General features: G+C 31.0%; 1 protein-coding gene across 1 annotated transcript; it reads right to left on the bottom strand.

The window, feature by feature from the left end:
- Nucleotides 1–567: 567 nt before the first annotated feature.
- Nucleotides 568–6,234, bottom strand: LOC109815636 (low affinity sulfate transporter 3). Its single transcript, XM_020380400.3, has 12 exons — nucleotides 5,760–6,234; nucleotides 5,566–5,614; nucleotides 5,201–5,408; nucleotides 4,547–4,739; nucleotides 4,342–4,407; nucleotides 4,029–4,259; nucleotides 3,307–3,433; nucleotides 2,931–3,217; nucleotides 2,306–2,499; nucleotides 2,139–2,224; nucleotides 1,958–2,034; nucleotides 568–1,040 (listed from the first exon to the last, which is right to left on the bottom strand). Exons 1-12 carry the CDS (start codon nucleotides 6,063–6,065, stop codon nucleotides 897–899), a joined length of 1,968 nt encoding a protein of 655 aa, XP_020235989.1. The 5' UTR covers nucleotides 6,066–6,234; the 3' UTR covers nucleotides 568–896.
- Between the last annotated feature and the right edge of the window lie 6,986 nt (nucleotides 6,235–13,220).

Here is a 13,220-nt window from a genome sequence, read left to right on the forward strand (position 1 = left end):
TCAAAGAAGTATAAGACTTGGCCAATTATAAGTGTGTTAAGACTTGACCTAATTATAAGTGTGTTTAGATAATCACCAAAATCATGACGATAATATGAAAAAAGTAAAAATAACTATTTGTTATTTTGCCTTTATTATTGAAAATAATTGATTATTTCTCATCTAAGAATCCAAACACACTAATGGTATGTTAAAAATATTAATAAAAAGTTTAAATATATTTTTAATTTTCATATAAAATTAGAAATTTTAATCTTGATCTTTATAAGAAAAAAAACCCTCTAATTTTCTTCACAAGAAATCTAAATAATTTTTTATGGACCCTTCTTTCAAGTGATGCTCAATTACTCATTGATTATAATGAAATTATATGTTTAAAAAAAAGTCAAGTAACAATTATTAGAGTATACAATACCATGTTAGTACATAACACTTCAATTTTTTTATTCTAAATGTCTAAAATAAATATCATTTATTTACTCTAAATAAACATTAGAAACCAAAACATAGTAATTTCATATTTTAGAAAATGAAAATCAAGAAAATATTTTACAAGAATCAACAACAAAAATCCAAAATTTGCTGATTTTACATATATCAAATATAGTAATTTTAAAATTATGAATTACATCTAAATCTTTATTTGAATTGTATTTAAGTGGCCATACAAAAGAAAACACCACTCCCTGTCCAAAACTGAGATAGTATAAAAAGGTGGTTATGAACCCCCATCCCAGGTGCATACAGCATGACATGATCACTTTTCGGTAAAGATGTTCAGCTTGTGTAATACAAAATGTTTCACGTAAGTTTATGTTATGCACCAACATTTTAAACAAAACCCAAACCCTGTGCAATATAGAGTCAGTGCACAGACACATGTTATCATATATGAATCAAGCTTTAGCAATTTTGGAAGAGAGACATGCGTCTACGGCTTCTCCAACAGTAAGGAAAACCCACTCTTTTCCAATTTTTTCTACAAAGTGTGCCAGCTTAAGCTTGTGAATTACTAACCACCTCGGGTTCACCATCGCTAACTGCAAAAACCAAGTGTTAGAGCATAAAGTTTTGAGCAACCATGCATACAAAAAAGTAGGATTAAATATATTTGGCTTGAGGGAGAGCAAGATTTTTTTTAACACTTATATATAAATACTCTAATATCATAAATAGTACTCATTATCATGTATTACTTTTTTTATCTCTCTTTTGTATTACATTATATATCAATCATACATATATTTTTCTCTTTTCATTTTCAAGTGTAAATTAGCATGATAATATTTTTATCTATCAACCTATAATTTTTTTAATAAATTTTAATGGTTAAAAAAAATATTTTTAAGGTAATTTTAGTACATTTTAAAATAAAAATTCAATTTTAGACCCTCATTTTTAAAACATTGGCTTTTGATTCTTCCTTTTTTTAAAATGTATCAAATTTTATTCAAGTCACATATTTTGTTAATTCAATTTAACGGTAACATCTAATTACCAAACATGTTATACACGTATGTTAATTTAAAAGACTCAAAAACAATGAAACTAATTAAGCATCACTGTTAAATTGGATTAACGAAATTAGTAATAGAATTTTTTTTATACATTTTAATAAACAGAAAACCAAAAACCAACATTTTAAAATTTAAGAATTAAAAACAAACTTTTACATAATGAAATATTCATCTATAGTCTTTCTACAAAAGATCATCTTATTTTAGTGTTTCATTTTTAAAAATGTGTCTTATGTTAAAAAAAAATTATCTTCTTTTATTTATAGAAATTTGGACCACACATCACAAGTTTTCACAAATGAGAAATAAAAAAGAGACCGTTATTTTTTGAGGACTAAAAGTAAACACAACACCATTCACTTATTTGCTGTTAGTAAAAACATATTTAATCCCGTGTATATTAATGTCAAAGAATATAATCAAATTCAGAGTAGCCTTACTTCTACACCACGTGAAAGCAACCTCTTGTGCAGTTCCTCAAGAGCTAGAATTCCGGAAGTATCAACATTCATCAGGTCTATGAAAGAGAATTGCAAAGGCTCATTGGCATATATAGTATCAAATTTATAAATGTTTAGGCATTAAAATTCTTTTGATCTGAAAAATTTAACAGAAACTCACTTGTCATGTCAAGAATTACAGCTTGGACTCGACCCTTGGTGGTTTCTTTAAGCTCATCTTCATCTTGGCTGACCCACTTGAGTATTCTGGAACAAGTGAAAAAATTCATACATGGTTCTAATTTGGGCTAAACCCCTCGATCTGAAAATCATTTGTAAATTGCTTGCCTTTCTCTGACAAAATTAGCATTTGCAAAGCAGAGTGAGCCAGAACTTATGCGAATCACTATGATGCCTGGAGTGCTTATGGCCATGGGATATTGAGTCACATCACAGAAGGCTTCTGTTCTTGGAACTCTACCTAGAACTTCTATTCCAGGTCGAATTGATTGTATTAGTATCTTTGCAAACGAGATTATCACCTGCACATTAAAAAACATTAATCTAATTTGAATATGTTGTGTAAAGGTTTCTTAAACTATGGTCTACTCATGCAGCATTGATAATGTCATCCAAATAGAAATGACTTTTATAATAATTATCTTAATAATGCGATAAAAGTTATCATTAAGCGTCTCTGCTAAATTTTGAATTGAGAATAATACTAAAAACACCGCACCCAAATTTCATTTTAGAATACATCTCACAAGTTGCTAGTTAGTGTGCTACCAGGACACAAATCATTTGCCCCATTTTCAATTTGTTCTATGTCTCTCTAATGAAAAAATAACATTATAGTAAAATAATAATAACAATAATAAAACTAACATTCAAGAGAAAAAAAATGGTGTATTTCAGAGGTGATTTCAATTGGTGCAAAAGATGAAAAAGTTTGAAGTGTTCAATGACTTACTGCAACAAGAAGACCAATCTCTACTGTTGCAAACAAGACTCCAAGAAAAGCACCAATACAAGCAAGAAAGTCCAATTTGTCAACCTTCCAGATATAACGAGCCTCACTTAAGTCAATTAATCCAGGAAGAGCAGAGAGGATGATAGAGGCAAGGATAGGGACAGGGGTGTAGTATAAGAGCCTTGTAAACAATTCCAAAGACAAAAACACTGTAACAGCCATCACAATATTTGACACTGCTGTTTGACACCCTGCACTGAAATTCACTGCAGTCCTTGAGAAAGAACCTGAAATTGTTCACCAAAATACTATAAACAACTTTGACACACAGAGCTTTGCAAACTAATTTCATAATTTATTGGCAAAAGAAAATCACCAGTTGCCACATAGCATGAGGTTAAAGAGCCTGCAATGTTCATGAATCCCATTGATAACATTTCTTTGTTCCCATCGAGATGATATCCCTTAATGGAAGCAAAAGATCGACCAACCGCTATTGCTTCCTGAATCAGAATATTAAATTGTCATCAGGGTCACAAGACTTGGCGAAAAATAGTAATTTGGAAGAAGGGTCTGATTAAGTAAACTTCTAAGAATGAAAAAATTAAATAAGTTTCTCTATAAACTAAAATTAGTTTATGGGTATGTTTGAATAAACTTTTTCAAAAATGCTTTTAGGGGAGAAAAGTATAAAGAAAAATGAAATAAATTCCATAAATTAAAATTAGTTATGTACTCATGTATAAGTGAATTTGCATAAACTCTTTTATTAACTTTTTCAAAATCTTATTTTTAATTTATGTATAAATTATTTTTAGCTTATAAAAAAACTTATTTCAATTTTTCCTCTTATTTTTCTCTTTTAGAAGTGTTTCTAGAAAAAGTTATCAAAAAAATCTCTATTTATAAATTAATTTGTAGTTTTTTCCTATTAACTTCTTTAAAATCTTATTTTTCATTTATGCATAAACTAGTTTTAGTTTTGGAAAAACTTATTTCAATTTTTCTTCCTATTTTTATCAATCAGAAGCGCTTCTAGAAAAATTTATCTAAATACATCCAAAATTAAAAAAAATAAAATAAAATGAAGTAACATACAGTGAGCGCGATAACTGCACAAATCAACCCAATTTTTGCTGCTTGTCCAACATGTGGACCATGGAATTGCAACTGGTGAAGTGAACTTGGATTTAGGCCTCCTTTGACATGCTTTATTATGTTAACCCCATGCTTATCAGCTCTTGACAAATACACAATCAAAGTTGATAGTATAACTGACAGAAGAGGAGAAATAGCAGGCAACCAGAAAAGCTTTCTGTTTCTTCTTCCCTGAAATGAGATACATCATAAAAAGTTAAAATTAAACAAAGAGGTAAAGAAGAAGGTAAATAGCAGAAATTTAAGTACTTACAATAAAACGGGTAATTAAAATGAAAATCAAGAATGAACACCCCAGGACAAAATTCAGAGGGTTCCACTGTCAAATAAACAAAGAATAATTAATGTCAGATATTAACAAGAAGAGCTAGCTATAAAATTAATTGGTTCAAATTTAAGAATAACTGTGTAAATAGATTTCATCAGATAATGAATCGGAAAAAGCAAAACCAACTCACTTTTTCTCCGGAAGCAATTTGATTATGTAGTGACTTATAAACAGATGCCAACACTGATACTGCATCTGTTTTGGAGGTAAAGTGACTAATTCCCAGTAACCCTTTGAGCTGCTGAAGACCAATAATGATAGCAGCACCTGCCATGAATCCAACTAAGGCAGCATGTGAAAGAAAATCCACAAGAAAACCCAACCTGCAAGTGTTGAAGGATAAGAAAAGTGAAAAACTACTTATTAGGGGCTGTTTTATTTCTTTCTCATTTTTTTTTTTGGTTTCAAAAATTGTTTTCTAACACAATTCCATGTTATTCAGCAATCAATTTGTCATTCAACATGTATTAAGTTTTGAAATTGCTTCCAAAACAAGTGTTTTAAAACCAAAAAATAGAAACCGGGAGATTTTTTATTTTATTTTTTTTTCTTCATTTTCTTCTTCTGTTTTCTAGTCCTAGCTCATCGATGAGTCAACTAGAGTAGTGCTACATGTGGTGAGGCATGGACTTTGGTGTGAATGTCTGCTTCTTTGTTTCTTTTTTCTTTAAAAAAAAAAAAAAAAGAAAACAACTAACAGTTTTAGAAAATAGAAATCAATCAGACCCTTGTACTGAGAAAACTAAAATTAACAAGAAATTTCCCAAACTGACGAGGAAACCACCTGAAAACGCCAAATGCAGTTTGAAAAATTCCAGTGAAGAATGTCACAGTAAAGACAAGATTTCTATAGGCATGAGGATTGGCAACAGGATCTTCCACTTTTGGGACCAGAGAGGATAATAGCATTGACACTACAGCTACAGGTCCAATTGCAATTTCTCTTGAGCTCCCCATCATTGCATAAATAAGAGGAGGAATAACACTGGTATCTGAATAGATCAAAACAAAACAAAACAAAATGGTAAAATTCAAAAAAATAAATGCTGATAAAAAATAAATCAGTTTTTTTCTTTCTTTTTCCTGTTCAGGGCTATTCCAGTTTCTAGTGTGATATATTATTAACAGTGTAAAAAGGCAGATACTTACACAGGCCATATTCAGGACCAACTTTTGCTAAATTAGCATATCCTATGCTCTGCAAGGTTCAAAAGAAAAATAGAAGAATGAAGGGACAATCTTTAGGGGAATGTAAATTATGTAATGTTTAAATTTCTCCTGCATTGCACTGAAAAAATAAAAATAAAAATAGAAAAAAAGACTTCTGTGAAATAAATAAAAACCTGAGGTATGCTGAGGCTGGCAAGAGTTAATCCAGCTAAGAGGTCATCTTTGAACTTGGAGGCTTTATAATCTTTTATCCAACTAAAGATTGGGAACAAGCTCTTGAAGCATGACGCTGCATGTCCATGAGAAGTTTTCTTCTTGGATGAGAAGCAGAAGTTGTTGCCATGAGGCAAAATGGTTTCCTTGACATAACCAAATAGCTTCTTCCAAAGAGGGGGTGGGTTGGGAGAATCAAGCACCCACTGGGACCTCTCTGTCTGACCAGCAGCATCCTCAAGATGAAGGACCCCTTGTTCTCTCATATTGGAACTTGGAAACCTTCAATTCATAGTTGTTTGAAGTGTTTGGGTGAACTTTGGTCACATGTACTTATTGTACAATCTTGTCAGTTAAATACATCCAACACCACTGCTTTTGCCATGGGGTCAATTTGTTTGGATGATTGCTTGAAAGGGTAGCAGAGAGGTGTCAATGACAGGAGGCTATTCTTGTTTTTCTTCCACATGCATGGTCCACATTCGATGCTTCAAAGTTGACAATTAATTATTAATTTGTGTTCATGGAACATAATTTCTTCTGATTAAATATTATTTTAATATTGATAATACTCAATTTTAAGAATATCAGGTCAACATGTGTTTTAAGGCACCTTATAATTATTGAATCAAGAAACTTGATTAAGAGAAAGTATTATTACTGAATCAAGAAACTTGATTAAGAGAAACTATCATGGAAGAGGGATTGTTGTGACACCACATTGATTGGCTTGTGTCAAAAGTTGTGACTGGTTGGTTGATGGTATATAGAGTATAAGTCTATAGACCCCTTTAATATGGCTTCATAGGAGAGCATCTATTCCTACATATTGGTAAATTGGCTTTCAGGATCTGGCCAAAGTTTCATTTCTAGCATCATTTCATTTTGCATGTAATGGAAGGGGAATATAGTCGATTATATGTGGTTGGTACTTCAGCCTCTAAGATAATTAAGCTAGTTACATCAACTAGACTGCAATAATTGAAATAAGAATTTTATGTGAATTTCAAAACGAATAAATATTGTGCTAGCCATTATTTCCAGCAGTGCCGTTCTGTGCAAGAATCAGAATTTTCAGTGTGTTTGAGATAAACAATTAATGCTGGCTCAACATGGCATTCACAATCATGTCATCATATATTCACTCACAGGTGCTGTGTGCTGTATTTGGGATTTTAAGCTTTGTAACTGTTGGAACAATTTTCTTTATATAGAAAGTTAGGTAATACTATTTTTAAGACATCTTACCATGTCTTTTACAATATTGAAAGAGATAGGAAAAAGAAAACGTATAAGATAAGATGACTGATATATTAAAAACATAGAAAAGATGTCAAAAAGAATATTATATAACGATAAAAGAAGTTAAATGTATACCCTTTCAATTTATGTATATATTAGGAAACTTTATGATTTCGGACTTCGAATAAGTTAATGATAATTTTTTAACAAAAATAAGTTAATTTAGAATTTTAAAATGTTACTATTATACAAATGTAAGGTTAATGTTTCAAACATTTACTATTTTTTTCATTATTATATATTTATATTGTCTTATTCTTTGTATTTTTCACTTATGGAACAATAGTTGTTTTAATTAGTGACTGTGAATTTCTAAAACAATATTATATATTTGACACTTATGATCTCTATTAGTAAATTTAAAATTTTGACTTTATGGAGAAGACTATTTTTTTTTTTAATATAATAGCTTTGTTGATTTTTTTAATAATAATATTATTAGTCTTTACAGAAGAAACTTAACTTAACTTTACAAAAGACATCAGAGATTAATTCTAAAAAGATTATTGGTATACAATTCACAGGTGATAAACAAGAGAAGAAACTTAACTTTGTTAATTTGTCACAACATGAACACTATGTTAAAAAAGTGCTACATAGATTTCATATAAAAATGCTGAGGAGATAAAGCATTCCCCTTGTTGCATATTTTAAGTTAAGATCTAAACAAATGGAAAAAGTGCAATTTAGTGAGAAGATTTATTTAAAGGTCATCGGTTAAATTTTTCGATAAAATTTAATAATCAACAAAATTGAAGAATATTATCAATAATATGATTGTAAAAAAAAAGTGTCACATATATTTTTTTAGCATTTAAATTTTTTGATATATATGTTTTTAGCATAAAAATTCGGAGACAGTTACCAAGATGCAGTAGCTAAATATATATGTGGCGATATATAAAAAGCAGCTGATGAAGCATGAACTTGTTTAGTGCCATCAATATGTGGACATGTCCAAACTTAAGCAAGAAAGCCTTTGATGAAACATAATCCCACCAATTTGCTATATAAATGTGTATGGTATCATATCATGTGCATAAAGAACACAGTAAAAACATGGATTATGCGGATATATATAGATTGCCAGAGTACCATTGCCAATGCCGCCAACGAATTAGTACGTGTATGGATGAGGTTGATATGCCCACAACTTTTTAAGCCACCCCACTATCTATGATTCCAATCATCTCTCATGCATTTGACCCTCCTAAGCCCAAGATATTTTCCAATTTTTTCATTCGAATCTTAGTTGCTGTTAATAAAAATTTCCTGAAAATATAAATGTTTGGTCGATAATAAATCCTTTTGACATGTTTATAAATATTAATTCCTGTTAATAAAAAAATCTTGAAATTGATAAATGTTTGGTTGATCATAAATATTTTTAAAATTTTTATAAATGTTATCTGCGAATCAAAAATTTATTCTACATCAACTAAGTAAATTAAGGTAAACTGGTATTTTTATTATAATAAAACATTTCTTTTAATTTGAGAATATTTAATTTTCACCTACCTTATGAGAACAATTTTATGAAAAATTTATATAAAAAATATTTTTGGAAAATCATGTTTCCCTAAGAAAGTTATTTTCAAAATGATAAACTAATCGTGAGAAACTAACGACCTCAACTTTAGATTCTTGGAAAGTAAAAGGCTAAATTGTAGTTTTGGTCACTTTATAATATCAAATTCATAATTTTGGTCTTTCTATTTTTAAACCTACAATTTTATAAAATTATAATTTTTGTCCCTCATTGAATGTTCACCCGTTGATCATTAAAATTGTAACATTAGTCATGATTTGAAACTAAGTGCATGACATAATGTAACATTGTGCATTTTATTAATTATTGTTGATTGTATTAAAATATATGTTGTTGTGTTGATTGTTATTTATTTGTTGAGAAACACTGGTAATTCAAAAACTCTTATGAGTTTTTAGTTGTTTAGGAGTTTCTCATAGTAGAATTCAAGTTTGGCCTATATGGAGGAGGTATATACTATATAAGGTTTATTTTAAGACTTGAGTTTCATAAGTTAATTTCTTAAGAAACTTAGAGAGATAGTCTAAAGAGAAATGTTGTGAAGGGTTCTTTCTCCTTATTCTAACCTCCTTGAGTATTCAAATTTACTTCTACCTTCCCTTAAGAATGATTTTGGTGGGTGAGAGGTGATTTGAACACTAGTACAAAATGGGTCTTTTACGTCGCATATTTTGAGCCTTTTACGTCGGAAAAGGCTCCGACGTTAATGCGGGAGACGTAAATTTACGTCGGAATTACTATGTCCGACATAAAAAGTAGTAAAAAAATTATAAAAAAAAATAACGAGTGCAAGCAGAACGGCCCGTTCCAGATGCAGCAGAAAGCAGAAACATGCAGAGCCAGCTCCACGCCAATATGCAATTAGTGTACATGTTAGACAAGGAAAAGGAAAAGAAAAATAAGGGAACTTGCAATTAAGTGTACATGGTAAAAGGAAACGTACCGTCGTCGTCGTGGAAGCCAAAGCCGCGCCGCAAGCAAAAGGTGGAGTGGAGCTCCAAAAGGCGCAGATATGCAATGTTGGTACAAAGAGGGATTCGTTCCAAGACAATGTGGTAACATAACAACCAAATGATAAAGTAAGAGTGAACAAAAGTATTAAGATTTGATTTTTATGAAGGACCCTACAAGGATGGAGATGAAAGAAGAATTCAGCAGTAGTGAAAACGTGAAATTACTACACCTTTTGCAGAACGGAATGTGCAGAGAGGGACGCCTCGCGAGCCGGGAGCGGATTCCCCCATCAAATGAAGACTTGGGCGCTTTCATGGAAATATAGAGGCTAATTTACGTCGGACAAGGGGGGTCCAACGAAAATTAGTCTCTTTATATTTACGATACTGCTACCGCGTTTTTATAACGTCGAGTTTTCGTGTTTCCGACGTAAATTAGGTGACGTAAAAGCCTATTTTTGCACTAGTGGAAGCTTTGAAATTTGAGAATTGGAGTTGGTGTGGAACTAGCTTAGAAATCATCATCTTTTTCCTTCTCCTCTAATTCTTGTGGACTTAGAAGTAAGGGAAGCTAGAATTTTGGTTCTTGTTGGATTGATTGGGTTGTATGTTGGTTGATTTCGACAAAATCATGGCTATGTTGGCTAATTCTAAGAATTTAATATCCAGGTTGGGGTTTTGTTGTTCATGAAGCATGTTGAGGTGAAAATTGATTATTTGATCAAATTGGGTCTTACATGTTGATTCTGAGGATGGATATGAGTTATTTAATATGTGTGTATTTTTATGTTGTATTGCATGCTTGGAATCTTTTAAGTTTCAGGTGGATGAAGAAAACTAGTGAATCTGCCAAGTGAAGAATTCATCATCATGCCAGACACAACTTCATGGCATTGGGCATGACATAGGTTAAAGGCTCTCTGTCTCACTAGCATTGGACGTGAGATTGGTAGCGTTGGGTAAAAGTTAGAGGAGATTTTTCTGACTTGGTCACATCGTTGTGTAATCAAGATAAAAGTTCTTTGCTTAGATGATGTTGTAAGCTAGTTTAGTGACATCTAGCATGAGTTAGAGAAAGACTTTCTGTCTAAAATGGGATCTAGTGTAGGCTTAACCATGCCAAACATGATTATCATGGGGGTTCTTTGCCTTATTCACATTGCGCATGAGTAGATCGACATTGGGTGTGGGTGAGTCAAAGGCTTTCTACCTCAATGTCACCAGGCATAAGGAGAGTGGCATCAAATGTGTGTTGTTTAATGAAAATATGTTGTTTTCTTGCATAAGTGTTGAACATGTATAGATTAGATGAATTTGTTACACGTTATTTATTGAACTATAGTGCTAATTCTTTATACATTGATTAGAGATAATGCATATTGATGATTGAATTGTTGATAGTTGTGTTTTGTCATGTTGAAAGTCAAAATTCCTAACTAAGTATTGGAAGGGGCGTAGTATTTGAAGGGTATGTAATCGGCAAGCTAATCTCATAAAAGACTTAGTTATGTATGATAGCGTGTAGTAGGCTCACACCCAAATTTTTCTATCCTGGCATGAATACTAGGCTTTCTTAGTTTAAGTGGCGAAATCTAAGAACCATGTTGTTGTGGACTTTTATCAAAAAATTAGTTGTTGATGCTAGCTGGAATGAAAATATTGCGTTATTGTTGGTTTAGTAGGGTCAAGTCACTTAGATTGTTCATTTGTGTTGTAAAAGATCTCTTAATTAATGTGTGATGATGCATATAGTCGTGGTGTTGTGCATATGATGTGTTGATTATGTTGTGTTGTTTATATGTTATGTGAATGATTATTGGTGGGTTGCTTTATTGTTGAATGATAAATTGAGGTGTTGTTGTATTGTTCAGGTTGAAGAACATGTTGTATTATGTTAAAAAGTTACAAGTTGATAAAATGATGAATCTAATTAGGTTGTTTATGTTGGTAGTATAATTGTTTTTACTTCTATACTTATTAAGTTGTCTCTTTTGGATACTCGCTTACCCTTGCATGTTTCCTTGTGAGTAGACTATGATGATCATATTTATGAGAGTAGGGCAAGGATAAGTTTGAGGCAGAGGTTGAGTTGAGAGTTATGTGGGATTAGCGGTGTAGTTTGGTTATACCTTTTGTAGTTATTTTGTAGTGTTGCTTGACTGACAATCTAGGTGACATTTTCAGCTTTTAGATTACTGTATATACATATATGTGTGTAGGATATGTTGTAGTTCTATTAAGGAACATTTACACTCAATTAATTTTATTCTATACGTATATAATTACACATATTTTTCAGGAACTATTTATATGTTAACCTTGGGTAATTGTATTATATTTTTCACAAATAGTAGTTGAACCGTTAAGTGTAGAAACCACGATGAGTCATAACACATAACAATCAACATTTAATAACATTCCTAATCCTAAATCCTAAATTTTAATTTTAATTCTCATTTTTTTCTCATGAAAATGAAAACTAAAAGTATAATTTAGTTTAAATATTATTTAATATTAATTATTGCTCTACCTAAATAATGTTATTTTACAACGAACATTACAATTTTCATGATTAATGGATGAACATTCAATGAAGGGATCAAAATTGTAAATTTTATCAAATTGTAGGACTAAAATTGTGAATTCAAAATCCCAAACAAAAATTACGAATTTAATATTATAAAAAAACCAAAAATGTAATTTAGTTAAAGTAAAAATATTTTACATACCAAATATTTAAGAAAATAAAATTAAAACACTTTTTTTTTATAGTTCAAAATTAAGTTACTTTAATTGTTTGAAGATAAGATTTGTTAAATGCAATATATACTAGACTCACATGTCTAAAAGAATTTGATTTGTATGAATTCCACTTGAGAGAATGTGTTGTTAGTAATTTTTAAAAATTTATTAGTATTTGTATTTGATGGAATTTCATTCTCACGACATTGGCGGCAGGTTCATTGGACTTCTAAAGCTCCATCTGAATCTTGGTGGGTGAAGGTCAAAATCGTGTCGTGGCTTTAGTGATCCTCATCCCTTGTCATAGTTGCTAAAGTAGTTATTCTCATTTCCAATACAAAAATGAAATGTCATATCTAGAATTCAGTCCATCTTCGGAATATTTATGCTTGTTTTAACATGGTTGGAATCAAAGATTTCACATCAACTTGTAGTACGATCCAACTTTATTATAAATGGGAAATAATTATTATCCTTCAATTTGGTTTCCTAAGGTCGAATTAAGTCTCATAATTAACTTTTTCAAAACGTAATAACTATAGTCTATAGAACTGCTTCTGTTTGAGAAATCATAGCAAGACTTGCTCTAGAGGATGATGAATTGATGATGGACGTAGTTCACAACTTGAGCTAGAATTGACATTTTGGAGTTTAGGATGCTATGGCAATGCCACAAATTAAATTCAAAAGATGCGTTGCTTTATGAATGATTGTAGCTTTAGTGGAAGTCATCTTCCAAGTAAATCAAATTGGTTGGGTCTTGTTCTCTTGCATGTGTACTCGTTTTGCAGAAAAGCATTCTTAAATGGCCATTGATTCTGGACGCAATGTGGGGAAGATTCAATTAAAAAGACAAGTTAAAAATGTAAGAAACC

Source organism: Cajanus cajan, chromosome 9, assembly GCF_000230855.2.
Source record: "Cajanus cajan strain Asha chromosome 9, NIPB_CcT2T_4, whole genome shotgun sequence".
In the NCBI taxonomy this organism is placed as follows: Eukaryota; Viridiplantae; Streptophyta; class Magnoliopsida; order Fabales; family Fabaceae; genus Cajanus; species Cajanus cajan.